This window comes from Triplophysa dalaica, chromosome 16 (genome assembly GCF_015846415.1).
Source record: "Triplophysa dalaica isolate WHDGS20190420 chromosome 16, ASM1584641v1, whole genome shotgun sequence".
Classification (NCBI taxonomy): domain Eukaryota; kingdom Metazoa; phylum Chordata; class Actinopteri; order Cypriniformes; family Nemacheilidae; genus Triplophysa; species Triplophysa dalaica.
Genome location: NC_079557.1, coordinates 14,284,406 through 14,306,507, shown reverse-complemented (window position 1 = coordinate 14,306,507; position 22,102 = coordinate 14,284,406). Strand labels below are relative to the sequence as shown.

General features: G+C 37.9%; 1 protein-coding gene across 1 annotated transcript in view; it reads right to left on the bottom strand.

Annotated features, from left to right (window-relative positions):
* fat2 (FAT atypical cadherin 2) overlaps window positions 1-14,112 on the bottom strand; it is a 45,416-nt gene extending 31,304 nt beyond the window's left edge. The window contains 10 exon segments of the mRNA XM_056768861.1: window positions 130-334; window positions 638-913; window positions 1,020-1,159; window positions 3,517-3,727; window positions 3,851-4,162; window positions 5,300-5,358; window positions 6,994-7,305; window positions 8,289-10,482; window positions 10,485-11,572; window positions 13,946-14,112. Coding sequence (XP_056624839.1) covers window positions 130-334; window positions 638-913; window positions 1,020-1,159; window positions 3,517-3,727; window positions 3,851-4,162; window positions 5,300-5,358; window positions 6,994-7,305; window positions 8,289-10,482; window positions 10,485-11,543 — 4,768 coding nt within the window. The 5' untranslated portion in view covers window positions 11,544-11,572; window positions 13,946-14,112.
* Window positions 14,113-22,102: the final 7,990 nt, after the last annotated feature.

Sequence of the window (22,102 nt, the reverse complement as noted above, 5' to 3'; positions counted from 1 at the left end):
TAATTAGTATTTCTTAACCTAAAGGCAGCATTTATTGTATATGTTTATTTTATAGAGCTTTCCCATGAATTCTAATTGCTGCTTTTCTTAGTAAATATTAAGCAAATCCGAAATGCAAACATATCTTACCAGTGTGAAACGAATAAACAATTTCTGCATTGCTTCCTGTATCCTTATCCAGGGCTTTGACTCTCAAAACTTCTGTTCCAGCGGGAGCCAAATTACTTATGGTGCCTTCATGAGTGTTCATAAAAACTGGGATGTGGTCATTACAGTCCTCTACGTGCACAACAACCTGCATAAAGTTATTTTTTCTTTGCATCATTTTTTTGACCTGCAAAGATAAAATCAGCGTTTCAGGGGGTATATGCCATTAAGATTTAAACAGACAGGCAGTCTTCTGACCCTTTTAGTTAGGAATTTTGGAAGGTCTGGAATGTTTGCAGAATGTGAATTATAGTTTTCCTTTGATTTTTTCCCTTTCTTATCATTGTTTGCATTGTAAACATCGTATGACATGACATTGTGATGCCGATTAAAGAAAAAAAATTCAGGCTGTAGATGAATCAAAAAACCTATCATTAGCATTCACATACGACCTTGAGACAAGAGCCTAGTTAAGTCAAGAGTCATTTACCATCACAATGAGAGTGTGAGTCGAAATGGTCTCGTAGTCTAGCTCTTCTTTCAAGACGAGCACACCACTTTTTTGGTCCAGGTGAAAATATTTATGGCTGTCTGGGTTTAGGCTACTTTGGATGGTGTAAATCAGTCCACTGTTGGTGTCTGCATCCTGGGCACTGATGTGAAGGATCTCTTTCCATGGTGCTGTGTCTTCTGGCACTCTCACCTCATGGATGCTTTTCAGGAACATGGGCCTAGGCTCGTTTATATCTATTACTTGAATGTAGGCCTGAAGGACAATCCCAGAATAGCATTTTATTGGATTACATTAATGTTAAATGGTATTAATATATTGAGTGCTCAGTGTATGAAGGATTCGACATGCTCGCTCATACCTGAGTGCTTATAGTCTGAATGCCATCCGTGACTCTGACAGTCAAGTTGTAATTTAACTTTACGGCTGCATTCAGACGCCGGGCTTTGATAATGCTCCCTGAGTTCTTCTCAATGTAGAAGTCCTGTCCTTCATCACCACCTAACATACAACATCAGCTATTGGTTAGATTGACATGATTAGCGGGTGAACCTGTACGCGTTCATTCAAGGCAAAGTAAGTAATGTGAGGTGTTGTGACAGTAAGATTTAACTATGCTATAATTCATATGCAAGTCTTCAAAGGCAGAGTTCCGCACACAATGAAAATTCGGCCATCGTTTACTCATATGGGTTGTGTAACCACATAAAAGCAAAGTAGTAAGTACCGTGTTTTAATTTCTCATGAACTAACCCTTTAAAGCCAGCATGAGCAACTTAAGTGCACAATAACCGGATAACATTCCCACGTGAGCAACAAAAGCTTTGATGTGCCAGCACAGATCTCACATACGTTTCACAGTGTGATAACCATTCACACAATGCATCTGCATGACACCTGCATGAGCATTTGATCTTTTTATAAAAGGTTTGGGTATAAAGCAGAAAACAAGGTCACATCCGGAAGGCACTCCTGAGTGACAGTGTACATGAGATCAGCACTACTTTTTAAGGGAAACATTTAGCATGTGCATAAAAAGAGCAGACGTCTTTCACATTGGGGGTAAATTCATGCTTTAACAGATGGTGTTTAGTAAGAAATTCACCTATTGAAGGGTTTTTGGTTTAATATGATTACAGTTTCAAAGTGGCTTTTTGACTTAAATATTACACATTAAGCTTTAAATGTATAGATCATCGGGCTATGTCTAATACTGGTCTCATAAATTAACATGAATAATTATTTTGACATTAACATTAACAAAGATTAATAAATGCTGAAACTATGTTGCTCATTGTTAGATCATGATAGTTAATGCCTTCACTAATGTAAACAACGACAACCTTATTGTATAGTGTTACCAATGTGTCATTGTAAATGTACATTGTATCATGTACTTAATTAGGATTATGTATGACAAATCCAGAGAAAAGTGTAATACTGGTTCTGCATCATAAAATCTGTTTCACCGCATTGACCACGGTATCCTTATTAAAAGATAATGCTGTTCGTGCATAAGAGCATGTTAAAGAGTGTAAATTAGCGCTGGTTCTGCCATAATCATATAACATTTCTTAGCAACCTCTAGATAAAACAAGTTCTATAGCCAACAGGTGAACTTTGTGACTTACTACAGTTCAAATAGTCCTGATTATTTCACTCGCGCCTCTTTTATCTGTGAGCGAGTCTGCGGGGCTGCAAGTAAGAATGCAGGAGGCAAAGTGAAGGTCAGTGCTTAACTGGAGGCAGTATTGGGAAGGTAGGACCTGACGGTGGAGCTATCAGGAAGGATCTCCTCTAGTGCTCTGGCTTGTCATCTGAGGAAATGTTGCTCCACTAAGCCTTCTGGCACAGATCTTATCCCAGGTTGGGAAGCAATAACATCACAATGACACCAGACTCCCTGTACTCTACCATGTGCTCAAGACAGTCCACACCAAAGGAGGATTTACATTCTTTAACCTTTGACTTCAATAAAATCTTTGCTTTTGCTTAGCTGTTTTTATAAAGTAATGCTATTAAATAGAGATGCACCGATATATTGGCCAAGTATCGGTCAATAAAAGCAGTTTTTCACAATATCAGCTATCGGTTGATGCAGTATTAAAAACTATCAATCAAAAGAGGACAGGAAAAGGCAATGAATTTGTGCTTTGTATATAGAAAATTCAAAGAAACATCACCAGTTTGAAGTTCAAAATATATTAATTCAATGAATTAATAACATTCAGCAAGTTAAATATAACTTTAATCTTCAGAATCGGCAGATATGACTAATAATCGGTTATTAGTGGAGAAATATAGTATCATTTCATCTTGACTTTAGAGATCGGGTATCATGCTGTGTCATGTATTCTGACATATTAAAACCGTTAAACGTGCTGACTTCTCATGCTTAACATGGTCAACTTGTTTAAAAACAAGTTAGACGTATAACATTGTATTTCTGAGCTAGCTACATTCCCATATCACTCCAACCTGTTCCGGAAAGTTTTTTATAAGTCTGGATCCCTTTTTCATAAGAGCTATTTCTTTTATTAGGCAATTCTCCCGGAAAAGCACGGCAAGGTGGAAGAAATAGCCCGCCCACGCGCCAACTGACTAGCGATAGTTAGACCCGCTTATCAAGATTGGCAGCACTGTGGGCGCCAGCGGCATTTCGTAAATCTTGCAATAGTGAGAGAAGTCAGTAGTTTGTTTGTTCACAGGATTTCAGAGACGGATGTTATATAACGGTGGATATAACGCTGGATTTGGAGATAATTTGAAACTGATATATGGCGAGGTTCCGGTGCTAAACCGCTCATTCAACGGTCAATTTACAAACATCTTGAGAAACAAATGAGAGTCTTGCTTACCAATAATGTCAAACAAAAGTAGATTCTTGGTTATCTCAGTATGGATGATTCCCACCATATCCGTTACAGGATCTGTTTCCATAACCACATAGTTAAATGGGGGCTCATCGAAAGCCAGCACTTCAGAGTTTGGCTTGGGTTTAGGAACCCACTCAACATGCAAACGGCCCTTAGACATTCTTGGAGGATCGCCTTGGTCTGTTGCTTTTATCTATGAGATTATCGCAGAAAACGAAATAAAAAAGTGTAATCTTTCAGTTTACAGTTAAGATATAAATACATGCATCTTGTATGGATTTTGAAGAAGATTTAATGCAATATATTAATGTCATACCGTCAGAATACTGTAGCTGCCTCTTACAAACTCTCCTCTAGATGTCACCACTCCGGTATGAGGATGAATATTAAATTGATCCCCAATACTGTCTTCCAGGCTGTACGTAATAGTCCCATTAGGCCCCTTGTCGTCATCGCGGGCAACCATCCTGTAGATCTCCTGGGGCTCGGCTGTGCTCTCCCATTCAGGCAATTTTACCTGGAAAAGCTTATGACTGAACCGAGGGCTGTTATCGTTCTCATCTAAGACTTCAATAACTACGATGGCAGTGGAGCTTAATGGAGGAGCGCCATTGTCTGATACCATCACCTAAACAAGGGTATGGAGGCAAACAGACATTTTCCTTAGGTGGGAAAATCACACGGTTGGTTCATGTAAAGCACAGGACATTTGAAGGATCTATAGACGGTTTTAGTGGCAACAATGTAAACAAGGTTGTGTGGGCCAAACTTAACTTCTGGGAGACCTCCGCAAAGAATCTATAACTGTTGAGTTGTTTTATTTTATTTTTATTTATTAATTTACAATAAAATATTAATACAAAATTTATATAAAATAGATTGTGATATAACTAGCCAGTTGCCAGAGTGATAACCAAACAGATCCGAAGTTAACTTTGGGCCAAGTGGGTGTTTCCGACGAAACCGTCTATTGCACGCATTATCAAAGCAAAACGAATATACTTGATTGAATTATCATGTATAGAATAAAACGAATATACTTGATTGAATTATCATGTATAGAAAAAAACGAATATACTTGATTGAATTATCATGTATAGAATAAAACAAATATACTTGATTGAATTATCATGTATAGAATAAAACGAATATACTTGATTGAATTATCATGTATAGAAAAAAACGAATATACTTGATTGAATTATCATGTATAGAATAAAACAAATATACTTGATTGAATTATCATGTATAGAATAAAACGAATATACTTGATTGAATTATCATGTATAGAATAAAACGAACATACTTGATTGAATTATCATGTATAGAATAAAACAAATATACTTGATTGAATTATCATGTATAGAATAAATATTGTTATTAAAGCAAAAACTAATTTTAAAGAATTTAAGTTGATGCAGTATTTTGCTACTATGGAAAGGAATTAAAAAGACATTGCTGATATTAAAATACTAACATCTGCATGCATACTGAAATCTGCAAGAAATGAATAGAACTGGCTCCAAGGTTGATTATTTGTCTAAATGTATTGAAGTGTTAAAAAAACTCAAATAATTAATAAGCTACAATACAGAAAGATAAGTAAAACCCATAAAATTGTTATTAGGCAACAAAGACATGATTTTTGTCGATACAAAAATGTGAAATCTTCACACGGCACCCTAAGCACAATGTTAAAACTGCATAGTGTTCTCCAAATGAAGACTTAGGTCTTAAGATCATAACCTATTAAACATGCACCGACCTCAATAATGTGCTCTGCTTTTTCTTCTCGGTCCAAGGCAATGAGAGTGCGGATCACACCTAAACAAACATTAAGGGAAAGAAACAGACAGATTGAGCAACGACAGAACCTTTAGATGGACGGCACACCTGTTTATTCCCCCCATTTTACTTTCCCTTCCCACAGGTTTTGTTTTAAAAGCCTTTTTTATGTTTATCTAAACTGTTTATTGTAGGTCAACCTGTGGTATACGTGCCGTGGGAACAGTGCTTATCATTCACGTCCACAGCAACGTGGAGCCACTGCAACCGAGAAGTGCAACAAAAAAACAGTGTAATGGATAAGCATGAGAGGTTTTCAGATATCTTTTCTAGCCAATCTACGAGTGTTAAGAGTGCTCAATGACAGTGGATTTTAGCCTAGGAGTGGACAAAATGCACCGCTGCAAGAAACACTCGGAAGTGTCATTTCGGTGGGAGAAGACAGCCCCTACGGCGTCTTTTAACCTCTGCTCCACTGAAAACAAACCCTGCTGAGATTTTATGACAGCCTCTATTTAGGCAGGTGATCCTGGAAGAGCAATTACAGAAAGCAGGGTTTTGACATCAGTGCCCACCTGTGGGAATCCTACAATAGAAACTGTGCAATAGATGCAAAATGCACAGATTTAAAATGTCTTAAGTGCTTAAGCATTCAGATATAAATCAATAAATTCGAAAACATCACCACAAACACCCTTTGTTTTAATCAGAGCATTTGGCATTTGATGATGTAAGCTGTATTCTCAACCCACCCAAGGACTATTTGTCTTATCTGTATGGCCGTTCTAGAATATATATCCGTTAATATATCGTAAATGTGATCTTATTGTGGCACTAAGCTATTGAGGCAGTTAGCTTAGTCACAGTGTTCTCTTTAGTGATGAATCATCTGTGCTCGTCCTGTTCTGACATGGAGAGACGTGAAGACAGAAGTTCATTCCTCTCAGCCCTGAGGGAAACAGCTAAACTGAAGTGACGTGTGATTTGTCGTCATCTCTGCAGCTGATTTGAGATGCAGCGTTGATTTAGTTACTCTTTCAAATTCATTTAGCATTCTCCTTGATCCTCTCCTACTGTAGCCTACTGTACGTCCATACAGCATTCATAGAAAGCTCTCTGTCTCTTTTAAGAGTAATACTTCAATGTCAGACTAGTTTAATGAAAGATGTTTTCGCTTCAAGCGCTCAAAGAGTGAAAGAGATGAAGAATTGTTGTACAGTCTTGACATCTACAAACGCCGCAAGAGCATTTCAGTGTGATGTATCCTAATGCACCCCAACCCCCTCTGTTCTGCTTCGTAATTCGTGTCTATTAGCTCAGGGTGGAGCAGATAAAACAACAAAGGGACAAGACTTAGTAAAGACAAGAGTAAGCTTGCAATGCTGGTTAATGCGGTTCCAATTTTCATAGCTACTGTTCAAAGGCAAGGTTAAGCTGCAAAAAGGGTCAGAGGTGTTGCATTTTGTGATTGTGTGCCTGCTGAACAACTTATTTTCACCCGTTGACCCAAAATTACCCACACTGATCACAGTATTCACAGTAATTAGAGACACTGTTCATTGTGCACTTCACGTGGCATACCACCGTTACATAAAAAGTGTGCCTAGACATGTTTACTCAATTGTATTATCACATGAGCTGAATCACCATCAACAACATACTTAACGTGTTTACCTGTTTGTGCATCTATGCTGAAATTCGAGCGCTGAGAATCCTGGATCTGGAACGTTAGTTTGCCCTCGGAGGACTTGTCCATGTCGGTGGCAGATACTTCGAGGACATGTTTGTCCTTTGGCAGATTCTCTTGCACAAAGGAGAAGTAAACAGGTACGGAGAGCTCAGGGGGATTGTCATTAATATCCAAAACCTCAATGTAGACCTCAGTCCAGGATAGCAGTGGTACGGTGCCCAAATCTTTTGCATAAACCGTCAGCCAGTAGTGTGACACAGCCTCACGATCCAGAGAAGCTGCGGTTCGTACATCACCTGCAAAGCAGAAACAGAATTGATGGGAAATAAGAACGTGAAAGGAAATGACCATAACAACATTCTGCAGTAAATTGAGATGCTGTCATGGGTGATTTTGTTCATATCTTGTTAAAGTCCAATTGCTTTGTTTAATGTTCACCATCTATTTTCTGGGATTTCTGAAAATTGTTGTTAAGAACATTTGACGTCTGTACTTTTAAAAATTGTGAAGTATTGATAAAATAATAAGGAATCCACAGAACAACGTTCTGTTGAGTAGGATGTGTACTATATACTCAAAAATAAAAAGTATTTAAAGTTTTTCTAAATTTAGTAGCTATACAGTAGGTATGTGTTTAGGTGAAACGATAATAATTGGCCTTGTTCTGTGAACTACTGAGAACATTTTTTATCAAATTTTAACTATTTGTAAAAATAAATCTGCAGAAATTTTAATGGGACAAAGTGGGTAAAACAACAAAAAGAAATGATTTCAAATCTTTTTACTGCAAAAAAACTACTTCATGTTTACCTTTAAACAACACAAACTAATGTCTTTACATGCACTTGAAAAAATTAAGATTTAAATGAAAAAGGCTTATTTTGCCATGTGCTTTGTCATTCTCTCAGTATTCTCTTTTGCTGACGTTATGTCATAGTTGTTTTAGTTGAAATTCCACGGACACTGTAATAAAATGGATACAATACATGCAGAAATGCTGAATAAAGACCAATTTGGAGAAGTATGTTAATTTTTTCTCTGGCTGTAAATACACTATATAGTGTATAGGGTTATGCCCTGATGTATAGAATATAAAACAGACAAACATGATATATTGATTGGCTTAAAATTTGTACTTGTGTTCTATTTAAATTCCTGATATATTTAGACACGAGTATTGACACTGAGCTATTTAGAGGTTCAATATTATCCACAGTATATAGTATTTTTTCCTCCCTTGGTGAAGCATGTAAATGAAATATTGTAACCTTAAACATACCTGTTTTTTCATCAATCGAGAAGACGCCAAGCCCTGAGCCATCATGGATGTAATATCTGACTTCTCCATCTCTTCCAAGATCATTATCCACAGTGGTCAGAGTCAAAACTGAGGTTCCTATGTTAGCGTCCTCCATAACTACTGCGTTATGAACAAAGTGGGTAAAGGTAGGCCGGTTCAGATTTTCATTGACATCCAACACTTCAACCTCAATGAAGCATGAAGACGATAAAGACCGGGGCTTTCCATGGTCTACAGCTCGAACAGTTAGATTATACAACTGCTGTTTTTCGAAGTCAAGTTCACGCTCCAAAGTCAAGCAGCCTGTTGAGGTATCGAGAACAAACGTTCCAGTTTCACTGTTTCCCAGGTTGTAGCTTATAAGACCTCCGCTCTCCAGATCTAGGTCAAAACTTTCCACCCATAACAGCACCGTGCCTAAGGGAGCATCTTCAGGAACTTTTACCTTGACGACTGTGGGTGCAAACTTAGGAGGATTGTCATTAATATCTTCCAGCACAACGACCAGATCTGCAAATGAGAAAAGCTGCGGGTCCTGCTGGGCTTGATCTCGAGCCTCAATTTTTAGATCATATCGACGGAAGCTTTCTCTATCTAAATGCCCAATTACCTTCACCTCCCCTGTGAATTCATCAATCTTGAAGAAATCTGTGAAGGTTAGCAGTGAGTATTTCAACTTCCCATTGTCATCAGCGTCAAAATCTACTGCGTTTACCTTAAATATGCTTTTGTCAACCTCTGTGTCTTCTGGGATCCTTACAATGTATCTTGGCTGAGAAAACTGTGGCGGATTATCATTGGCATCTAAAACACTGACGGCAAGCAACTTCCATATAGCCATTTGTGGAGAGCCTAGATCATACACTGTGATGTTCAGAATGTAAAATTCTTTTTGCTCTCTGTCCAGTGCACAAATGACCTTGAGGTCACCCGTGTTCATGTCGGTAGTAAAACACCCATCCTCATTTCCACTGGAAATTGCATAGACAAGCTTTCCATTAAAGCCGGAATCATAATCAGTGGCATTAAAGTGCAAAACAGACCCGTTGAGGTCAAAGTCCTCCCTGATGTCTATCGAGCTTGGTGTGCCCATGATAAACTTTGGAGAGTGGCGGTTAATTATATGAACATCAGAGATCAACTCGTCGTCTTTGACAGATTGTGAAGGCTTAAATGATTCGATAAGCTTCTCTGTCCGCTGCTTATTAATTCCTGTGTCTTTGCAATATGTGGTGGCATTAGTTCCCTTGGCTGTGATACGCACTGTTACAGTGTTGGAATCTGCCTTGTATCTTCCATCTGTAGCTGTTATTTTAAGTATATATAGAGAATTATCCGCTTCTACATTATTGGAGGGAATGGCCTTAGCAAGTGTAATGGTCCCAGAAACAGGGTCAATAGCAAACAATCCGTCATCATTTCCAGACTCTATTATGTACATAACCTGCTGCAGCTCATCCAAATCAAGTACTAACATCTCTACAATGCTCTCCCCCACCGCGAAGTCTCGGGGTATGGAGGCATTGCACGCCACCCGCTCAAAAACTGGAACGTTGTCGTTGATATTGGTCATGGTGATGGTTACTGAACATTCGCTCACTCTGCTAAAAGGGCTGCCGCTGTCAGATGCCCAGATTCTGAGGTGGTACCACCTCTTCATGAGTTCGTAATCGAATTCATCAAAGGTAGAAATTACACCGGTAAATGGGTCTATAGTGAAAGGCACGGGAGATGTGTTTGCTATTGCATATGTCACAAAACCGTTGTTATCTTTGTCAATATCAATGGCAGAGACGGCTAAGATGCTTGTTCCGATTGGAACATTTTCAGGAAGAGAAGTTTGGTATGAGGGCGATGTGAAACTAGGGGCATTATCGTTTTCATCAATTACATCTACCGTGACCCGGGTTAACGCTTCTACATTGTTTACCATGACTTCAAACTCATAATGAGATTGCGTTTCAAAGTCAAGAAACTGAGTTATTACGATTACACCAGTTTTGGCACTGATTTTAAATTGATGGCTGTCTGGGTTTTTCCTGATGCTGAAGGTTATATGTTTGACATTCTGACCTACAGACACTCTAACCACATGACTTTGTGGTGGAGAAAATTCGCTAAGGACGACGCGATAGTGTTCCTGTTCAAATTTCAGAGGTTCAGATTGAGGTGGAAGATGTGTACATTTTTTTTCGTCGTTAGCGATGGGGGGTTACTTTTGTCTTTTGCTTGAAGAGAAATGTTTAATCCAAATGGATTTGTAGACCACTCAATCCGTTTTGTTGAGACCAGCTCAAAGCCACCATCCCTCACAGCAGACGGAACAATCTGAAAGCTCTTTACTGGATCCCCTTCAACTATACCTAAAGACGCCGTTTTTTCCCTCTCCTTGGGTTCCATCTTGACGTTTACGCTTATTGTGCCATCATCCAATTGAGGATATGCAACGCTGATGGGTGTGATAAGGGTAAAGTTTTCTATTACCTTTTGTATGCTCACAACAACTGTTGCAACATTCCCAAACTTTTGCACGCCAGAGATTTTCTTTGTTCTGTCCTCTGCCAGTACAGTGAGCTCATACTGGTCTCTCTGACTAGCATTAAGTCTCTTGACAAGTGAAACGGTCCCAGTGAATGGATCGACAGCGAAGGGGTGGGATCTGGTTGTGAATGAATAATAAAAGTCAGCGTTGCTGCCAATATCAGCATCTGTTGCGCTTACTCTCACAAGGCTCGACTTGATTGGTGTGTCCTCTTTGATTTGCACATGATACGAGGCTGGGTAAAAGAGGGGTTTCAGATCATTGGTGTCAAGCACCTGGATCAATACCTTTGTTCTAACCTTGTTGTCATAGGTGCTCTCAGTGGCCTCCACGGTAAGAGTATAGATGTCCCGTACCTCTCTGTTGAGCACAGCCGAGTTACTGGTTCGGGTTTTGATTCTTAGAAAGCAGAAATCTCCTACGACTTTCTCCTCTACTTTGAAAAGGCCGTCATCATCACCAGCCACAATCTTGTACTTGATCTCCCAAAAGGGATCAGATAGTATGATGCCCGTCTGTACGGGGTTCTCAACATAGGTTCTGGGGGCAGAGTTCTCATAAATGCTGGCATTATACAAATGATGGGTGAACTTCAGCGGAGAGGTGTCTTTAAGCAGACTTCCCTGACATTTGATTACGGTTGCTAGGACTGCTACGACAGTGAGAATTATGGCCGTGTCTGTGAAAGCCATTCTCACCGTCTCAACATGGACCCGCAGACCTGTAAAAAAAGAAAGGACATGTGTTTAAAGGAGCATTTTAATATTTCTGACTGGTAAACCATGCTATGATGAGTGAAATATTTGACCAGTCTATAACTGCAGAGAAGACCACAGTCGGCTGTTTTTTTACAAGTCCTGACAAGCTAGAACTGTTTAAAACAGATGATACATCTTCACTCTGTTTAGCCAGTCTTTGTCAAATACAATTTGCATGTTTGATTGACTGTGGCACTTTTCGAACGACTGTTAAAAAACTTACTACAAAGGACTTTATTTTACTCTTAGATTTCCTATGTAAATTACAGGCGATAACAATTCAGTGAAACCTTAAATCATTTCCCTGTATCTGTCACTATCTGTGTTTGAGGGGGTGACTAACACACAAGTCACAAAGAGATAATTCATGACTTAAATGCGACACGAAGATTGCGTGTGTGCTGGTTACAGTAACAATGCTTTTCCAACTTATTTGAAAGCTTCTAAAATCCAGCCGGTAAAAGTTGAGAAATCCCTCGGGGTGAGTCTGTTAGCAGTAGGATGTGCCGTGTGCTAGCCTGCAGCCTACACTCTCACAACTACCTGTCACCACACGCTCAGTCGGGCGGCAGGACCTCTCAGATCCTATTTCACAATCAGATCTCACCTTGCCAGTTTCGTTAGATTCAACGACATTTAAGGATACTGTGAACATCTTAGCATGCAAGCACCTTTCCTATTATGAGACTGCATAATATAATAAACCAAACCAAGAAGAGTGTTGGGAAAGATTAAAAGTTTAAACATCAACTTTTGTAAAACATGTAAGCCAACAAGAAGAGGTATTTGTTTTAATTTCCTGTAGTTATACATTATTATCAAAACTTTCTCTTGTATAGTTTGTGGTAGACAGGCTTATAGTCACTACTTTAACTTAAAACCGCCTGGATTATGCTGGCTGCTCAGTTGGTTTGTTGTTTGCAAAAGTTGTGGCCAGAGCCAAGTATCAACATGCCCATTGATGCATCATCTTCTAGAGAACAACTAGTTCTACTGTAGTGGAGCATTACGAAGGACGTGAAATGCCACTTCACATGCCAATTTTCTATGTGAAATATTTTTTATTTGTAGCAAAATGAAGGGAAAGTGATGTGTAAGTAAGATATTTCTTGAAAACTATTTGGCTGCAGATATGCAAACACTGATCATGTTTGTAATTCCTGCAATCATAATTGATATCTAACTTATTGACTCTTTTTTCAATCTTGCAGAATTTTAAATGAAAAAGATTTAAAAAGGGGTGTCAAGTAGGATGTTTTTCAAATGTTCCTGTAACTTACAATGAAATTGAGGTATACTAGTAATAAAAATCATTTATTTATTTCCTTTCCTTTACTTCCTTGATGGTATGAACAAATGAAATTATTAGATCACATTTATTCATTTGGCAGACACATTTATCGAAACAGAATAAGCAGACCGGGAAAGCGAATGAGTAAAGGTTTTTGCAAGCGATTTGGTCCCTCGCTGTGATAAAACAACCAGGACCTGTAGACCTGGAGCAGTGGGTTAAGGCAAAGGGGCAAAATTGCAGTTACCGTTCGGAAGGCCGGTGTCAGCAATTTAAAATTGATAATAAAAACCTAGAATCCCTATCATCAATACCTAGTGCAATATTACAAAATTATCAGAAGGGCTCTAAAGAATAGTTTGGAAAATCTTTTAAGCCCATTTTATAATCCATTGGACAGGTGTCCATCATCTTCTTGTCACTGAATCGTAGATGACTTTCTGAGTTGTGCATAGCTGATAGTTCAATAACACTCTTCAATGACAACGTCAGCTTCAATTAGCCTTCATGGCTAAAATAAGAGCTTCAAAGATGTATTTATTTCAATTTGACCAAGGTTACATTAGACCTCAGCCATAATGTGTTCATTAATGATAGCAATGCATTCCTATTAAAACTGTGGCATACACGTTATTAATAAAAGAACAGAAGATTTTATTTTTTAAAGGCATATTCAGCATACAAAGGCATCTGTGGCACACTTTTAGTTGACACATGTGTGGAAAGTAGCACCCTCTAGATTGCAATGAGGAACTTTACAATTATTTCTTTTAGAATATATTTCCTCCTTTTTCCCTGAAATAATAGACTTTTCCTAATTATTTATAGACATAAACGGGTACATATGTTTCATTGCAATACTTTTAGTAAAAGCTTGACTGTAGCCCATCATCACATTTACCGCAACAAAACTCCATTAACACAAAAGACTGTCAACACCAGAACACAACGACTTTTGTTTTATAAAATCATCTCCTCTCTAAAAATAATCGGTCAAAGAAGTTTAGCAAACTAACACCGCACGTCTGACATCTCAGAGACATACCTGAGGTCCTCGATTCCGGTAATGCATAAAGTTTTTCCAAAGTCCTCACACCTTACGTATAACAATATTCCAATGCGGCAGTAAAACCATTAGCTTTTCTTCCATAATGAACTGTAAAATTAATCCCAAAAAGCTAACGTTGACAGTTTAGAGCATGCTCGTGACTGTAGAGAGTTGTAAGGCTTATTCCCTGAGGAATCAGGTTCATCATCTCCTCCCCAATTCTGATGACATTGTCCCGCCCCCATCCCCCCCACCCTAAACTCAGCCCAACACCCAGGAGCAATCAGCCACAGATTGGAGGAGTTTTTGTGTTTCTTTTTTTCCCCTCCCCTCTCTCTGTCTCTTTCTGTGTCCCTGTCTTTCTTTCTGTTTGTATTGGATTTTGGGCGAGGTAGAGCTCCAGCTCTAGCCCACAAAGTTAAAACTATCCTGTCCAAAGTAAACAGCTCAGATTGGTTTCACAAAGTTTTGCTTTGTGCTGTACGGAAAGAACTAGTGCTTTTAAAGTTTGTGGACAACATTTTAAAACAGATTTAGGAAATTGTCTGTGTGTGTGAGTAACTAAGCTAAACACAAAACTGCTCCAACTGATACCAGAAGGCAATTAGACATTCTTAGTACTCGCGCTACTGCTAACAGCCTGAAGCACATGGTCTTTGTCTAATTGTTATGTAAACAGAGATAGCAGTTCACATTCAGACCGACTGTAAAATGTTGCAGTGAAGATCAGCACCTTCTGATCAGTAATGTTCTCCACGAAAAAGATCTCCTGCTTAAAAGTTCTCCATATGTTGATCTAGCAGACCCAAAACGACTCCAGTACTGTACATTGAGGTACGACAGCACTTTTACATCCGATATCAACCGAAGATGATGTAAACAGACCCCACGCGTGGTGCCAAGACCTGCCATGGAGTGAGAGAGGATGCGCACATGGACCCAGCCAGCAAGGGAGCAGGCATGGCCCACAAATAAGACCCAACAGACGGTGGGCACCGGGCCACTGGCAGCAGGTGGACTTTGCGGTGCCCTTTGAAGATGAAGTGAAAAATGTAAAAGCCTAAGGCTACGAGAGGAACATTTTGAGAGATAGCCACCTGCAGCTCTATTTCACAATATTTTTCTTATGGAAAGTTTTGGATTATGAAGGGATTATTCTGGTTTTCTTATCAATATTTTTAACAGCCGTAATAACATCCTATTCCTTTACATTTTTCCACTGATGTGAGTCTATATCATATCTTGGTAATGCATCAGTCATCAATTACTGTACACAATATACACTAAATTAATCTCTTTAATCCCAATACTCACAAGGTGAAAGATATGAAGCGTATTTTAAGAAGCATCGTCTGTGTTTAACAGAGACGCAAAGGTTTGAGTGACATCCCCTGTTTTGTCTGCTTCCCTGTCTTATGTGTTGACCTTTCCTCATTGTGAGTTTTTCACATTCTCTGTATGTCTACTTTTGCGTTTTTCAGTCAGAGGGACATGAAAGAGTAATATGACACATGTCATTATATTAAAATATACTTGCATTATTTGTATCAGAATTTTTGCCTTCTTTTACATGAAAAAAAGAATTTTGAGATAAGACTCATGTTCAATGAATTTTCATAGTATGTATTTCATTCATTTTTGTATATCTTCTCTTTTAAGATTGTCTATTGAATATTTTATTGAGGAAAAGACAATACTGTGAATGTAAATGTAAAATATATTTTGGGGGAAAATTAATTTGTAATCTTTGTTCATCTTATAAATGTTTTAATTGTTACAGAATTCTGGATTTATAAATTGTAAATTAATGAATGCAATAAATCATGTTGAGAATTTATAAAAAATTTACCTCAAATTGAAACCTTTAATTTCTACATAAATCATTACTACATAAAATTGTCTAATTCCAAAACATTTAACATAAAGTTGAAATCAAATGAACAAGACAGGAATTATTTTGTGCAATGCAACTTCAACGGATGGAAAAAACTTCACAGCGATATAAAGTTACAAGATGAACAATGACGGACCATCCAGTAATGCAAAAGACAGCGCCTTGCAGTAACCAACAAAGAAAATACTTTGAGTTCAAATTTCTTTTACTTTTTCGTGCCCTCCAGAAAAGATAAGTCATAACTTAATATTCATAATAAATCTTAACAGGAATACAACATATTAGTATACATAATCTGTTAAACAAACAATTTGTATTGACAAATATTCTGAGTTATAATCAAACACAGCTGAATGAGAAAGCACTATTAACCGTTGGTTCCCATGACAGTTCACGGACCTGGTTGTTTGTCTGTCAAAGTGATGAACAGACGATTGACTGAAATTCACAGCTGTCTGCAGCATGTAAACAGTGTCATGCACTCAATGACCACATGGCTGACAGACGTGAATAAACTCTTTAAATGTGTTTACACAGAGATCAGTAAGTGTCTTCATCAACAAATTCAGTAATGGCCCCTTGAGGGCTATAATAATTGAACTCCCAAGTCAAAACAAACTTTGCAACTCAGCAAATACTGTTTTCATTTATGGTAAATAGTTTGTCATCAGTTTTTTTACATCACAAGTGGGAAACGATCCATAACTATGATGTATTTTGTTTCACGACATGTAGAGCTAGTGGAGGTGTTTTCTAATCTTCAAACTGTGCTTGCAAGCACAATAACCGATGACAGATGTTCATAACATTAGTTTGCTACTTGACAAACTTGCCAAAAGTCGTTAGGAAACAAACAAAGGGGAACATCACAATTCAATGAAAAACATTGTGCAATGTCAAATGATTCAATTGCCTGCAAACACAACAACATTCCTGCCTCTACAGAGTGTCCCTTTTTCAACAAAAAAAGTAAGGCTGTCAAACGATTGATCGCGACAAATCAGATCCAGAATAAAAGTTTGTGTTTGCATAATATTTGTCTCTGAACTGTGCATATAATTTTTGTGTTCATAAACACTTACAGTACATGTATATATTTATGGTTTATTTATATTTACCAACAATTTATATTAAATCTAAATATTTATACATTTTTATATTTGTCTTTAATATATGCATTTATATGTATATTTTAGTGGTGGGCCGTTAACGGCGTTAACGGCGTTAACGCAGTGAGACTCTTATCGCGCGATAAAAAAAATGTCGCCGTTAATCTATTCTCAAAGTTGGGTTGGGAGCTGGGTCTATACTACGCAAGCTATGATGACTTTCACCTTGATATTTTAGCGCGGATGTAGTTTAACTGCACTGTACGGGGCGAGAACGAGATTTTTCAACTCGCGTGATTCGCGTCATTCGCGGAAGCAGAAGCCGCCTCATCATCTCATAACCAGGGCTTCATTCGCGCGATTCGCGCCGCAAGTAGGTATATTGGCTCTTTGCATTAACATATAAATCACTCGCGCTTGACACGCCATTCGCGTTTGGTCTGAACACAACATAACGTTACTGTGAAATTACCGCATCAAACGTGACGTGCTAACATGGATGCAGCTATGAAGCCGCCGGGTTTGCTTCAGGGAATATTATCATAGTACCAATTATCATAGTAGAACAGCTTTCTCAAGCAGTTTGTGATGCATTTTGGAAACAGGAGATGAGCCCCTGGTCTTATGCGCCACCTGGCTTGAGAAACCCGTTCTCAAATACTTACTTTTAGTCATTATTTGGGTAGCACACATATTCTGAATGCCTTCGGCAGAATTCAAATGAGCCATTTTAATCTAGATTAATCTAGATTAATTTTGGAATTAATCTAGATTAATCTAGATTAAAAAAATTAATCTATGCCCACCATTTTTATAAATACACAATTAATATGAACAGTAAACACACATATTTTGCATAAAAACAAACTTTTGAGTAGTTTTATTGTAATTTAATACAATTTATATACATTAAAATAATAATATAAATTAACATTAATATAATTAACAAAATAATTAATTGTTATATTATAACCAAACACAGACCGAAAGTTAGCTTCGGTGTCCGATGAAATCATATATACAGATTATACTTGGAATAAAATGCTATACGCAAGATCAGTTACATAAACTCAAATTGTTATTCATCTGGAATTTAACTTGTCAAGATCCCAGTAAAAATGAATAATAGACAAGTTTGAGTGACCTCTGATTGAAATTCTGCCCAGTGCACGGCACGATCACAGCTTTGTGTTTATTGTGTTTGGAGCTGTCAAATAAAGAGAGATGAATGCATTAACTTCATCATTAGAACGAGAGCAGCTGCTTGCGGCCTGCATAGCAATTCACACTGAGATCACAGTAAGAGGGACGGAGGAGCTTGAGCTTACTCATACGTCAGTCCGCCTCTACAATGCTAATCGAAAGCAAATCAGTGGGAAATGTGCTATTCTAACATGGGAGACAAGATCCCCATATGTTATTATACAAATCAGGTGTTTGAATAGAGAGATATCAGTCTGAATTGACTTCCAGCTCTAAAGCGCTGATTAATGTTATTTTATTCAACTCATTTGAGCAAAACTGACACTTCTGGGTTTAGATGATGTTGTCAGAGCACATAAAGAGTCCAAGTCAATTCAGATGGTCTATTACTGTCAGCAAAACTTGAACATATAAAACATGGTGCGATAAAACTGCAACCTTACATAATCCTAAACATTTTGAGTGAATCCTATATGGTTTGTGTTTCGACTGCTCAACTGTTTGCCAGGCATTATGTACTTCGGTGTCAGCTCTGACTTCTCATACACTGATGTTTTATTACAGGCATTACTGCACGAAAGGTAAATCACATGCAGCACTTTCTATTAAGAAATACAATATGCCGCCTTTCGCAAGATGACAGCAATTTTCTTTCAACACACCTTTTTGGTTAGAGAGTCAAGGAAATAGATTAAACTCTTGATCGCTAAATAGTTGGGACGTTTGACTGCAGGTGCAAGAAAAAAGTGAAATGAAGTCACATAGAAAAAGAAGGTCTTGTTTGAACTCTCCTGTGATGTTAAATTCTTTTTTTGCTAGGTGCAGTGTTGTGTTCTATATGTTGGTATGATGGTATACTATAGTCACCTTATAGCTATCTAGTAAGTTTCAAGCCTATTACATTTATTTTACTGATGTCATTCTAAAGGCATATCTCAGTCTTTGTATTTGTGACCTGTTGTGATTGAAACTGTTCAATTCTCTTGGATAGTTTAACAATTTCAGAATAAGACCCTGACACTTCTGGTGTTAATAGAACGCCTTGGAGTGTTTTACCAGTTCTAGTTTATGCCCTCCTGTTTGCCCTTTTATGTTTTTTTTGTCCTTTAACAACGTTTTTTGTGGAGCCTAACACCTGGTCGCTATGCTTTCTTTTTATTCAAGAGAAAGGTCATGCACGAACTCCTTGAAGTCCAAGAATGAAACTGACATTTAACGAATTTGTTAACAAAACAAGTACACAAAATAAGTTTAACAAATTTATTCACAAGACCCATTTAGTCATACCAGCAAAACCAGTAGTTGAGTGTATTAAGTGAAACAAAAGGTGCAAGTGGGTGGGACACGTGTTCATGCTGGAAGCAGAGACGGCTGTAATTACTGCTTTTCAATGTGAAGTTTAAAATGCAAATCTTCCATTAGTGAGAATTTAATACTTTCTTGCTATGAGCTGCTCAGTTATTTCCATCTTTGCTGAGCAATAATCATATGTCTTAGGTGAAATTTCTCTAGTTTGGTGATAATAGCAATGATGCACACTATGATAGCATCTTTAGAGTTAAACCGTATGCACGTCACCACATTAGTGTAGTGTAATTAATGTTTTCAGATTTATAAGCTCAAAGCTGTAAATGTGGAACTTTTTTCACATGAGGCGTTGTTGTGAAATTTTCCTATCCACCTTGTTCTGTCACGAGAGCGAACATTATGCCAAAAGGGAACAAGGAGTGCTAGAGAGGAGAGAACACGTTTTTGTTCATGTCACATCATCATCGTCATTACTTGGCACTGTTTTTAGCAGGCCATGAGGGTGGGAGGGTGGTTGGTGGAGAGGGGGCAGTGGGCGGGTAGAAATCCTGTTCAGATGCTGGAGGAGAGAGGGAGGAGGGCAGATGGTGCGTGGTTGGGGAGAGAGGGGACAGGAGCAGGAGCTCTGCAGCACGCCCAGGAAATACAATCAAACTCTCAGCAGACCTGCTGAGACTGACATACAACACATCTCTCTTTCTCTCTCTCTCTCTCTCTCTCTCTCTCTCTCTGTCTATCAAAACATAACAATTTACCATGATCAGCATTTGTTATGTTACATATTTGTTACGTATAACTTTACGACCTCTTTCTTAGGCATGTTTAGACGGGCATGAGAAAACGTAATAGGCTACAAGATACTGTTTACATGCATGTTTGGATGCAGCGATTTATCCTGGTGCAGAAAATAAAAACTTTCAGTAAACATGGTGGATGGTTTCGTTGTAAATAAGAATGTATGAGATCATTTCAGCTACAGTGTTAGCCATGAAAAACAATCCATGTTGCCTCTAGCATTGAGTGCCATTGTTAAAGTTTGTGTGCTTTGTGTTGTATGTTTGGCTTTCAAAGACAGTTTCGTTTGAAATTTTGTATTTATTTATTTTAATATGAACTGTTGATTTAAATTGAATGTAACATTTTATGGATAGTTTACAATGATACTTGACTCTTCATAAATGAGGCCCATGAACTATGGACCACTTCGACAAATGTAACCACTGTTCGAGGATCACCTTCGGTTTCATTTTACGTTTATATTTTTTCAATCTTATGTATGAAAATAAATCTTTAAAATATTGCTTTTACATTTTGATCCGGTTGTTAATGTTCTGTTGGTGCATTTTGTTTGGGTATTGTTTAAAAAAGTGCACCAGCATAGAGCCAGCATGTTTACCTTTTCTGAAGTGGTCTATACATATGCAAACTATATAGTAGTAAAGACAGTAAAATGTATAATTTCATACAGAAAAGGTGTGCTTTACTTTAAAAATGTGCTTTATGTGTTTATATCTAAAGTAGTAGATTTTATTTTAATAAATAACATGACAGAATTAGCTTGTCTACATTAGATGACACCAGATAAAGTTAAGGTTCATGGGTAAAATAGGCCTTCAAAGACAGCAGCATGGTTCCCTCACAGTGTAATAATGTTCCTCAAAACAGGATTTGTTGAAAGAGGAAACTGGTGTAGCCAGCCGTTTCAAATATGCAATGTAAATCTACGATCAAGTCCTGTTGTGAGTTGTGAATTTTATCATTTTTTAATCATTTGTATTCAAAAAGCCTCCATCTTTCTCAACCACCTTCTCAGTCAGTATCTTCATTTTAATTCTAATGACTTCCACTGTCCTATCAGCGCCCTTAATGCATATAAAACAGTGCTCCGTTCGAGTCTTAAGAAAACAGCACACAAGGGGAATTAGTGCAAAGACAGAGCCTTTGCAGAGAATTTGGGTCCTGCTTGTTGTGACAACATAGTTCAGCTGCTGATAGTCCAAGTGAGGTGGAGAGTTTTGATAAGATTAAGTGGTGGAATTATTCTCATTCTTAACAAAAGCCTTATTGAAGAGGGCTGTGGATGTTAACACCGGTTGACGCAAAAAGAAAGACCACTTTGTGTGATGCAGACAGATAACAGAGAAGAGTGCTACACACAGATATCTTTGGGTGAGCCGTGGCCATGAACTACACCCCCACTCACTCACATACTCACACACAGGCCAAAGGTCTGCCAGTATATTCATTATTATCTATGGGGAGGAGAAAGTCGGATACACAGATTACATGTTTACAAAGGTGATGGTATGTCATTTTTATGTAGAGCGGTAACTCCTTTCTGGAATATTCTCCATTTGATAAAATTGCCATAAGATTCAGGAAATTTCAAGATAATCTATACTGTACATATTCCCCATTTTCTATATTTATAGGTAGAATGCCGAAAATAAATAAAGCACAAGATAACTGAATATTTAGATAACCTTGTTTTTCTCCGTTGCCATACTGAATAACAACTACCATAGAAGTTTAGTTTAACAGCAAATGTACACAAAGTTGTTGTATATTTCACTGGTTTACACTCTATCTGCCATTACTTATTTTCTTTTTTTAAATATCCCTGCTTGTATAAATTGTATT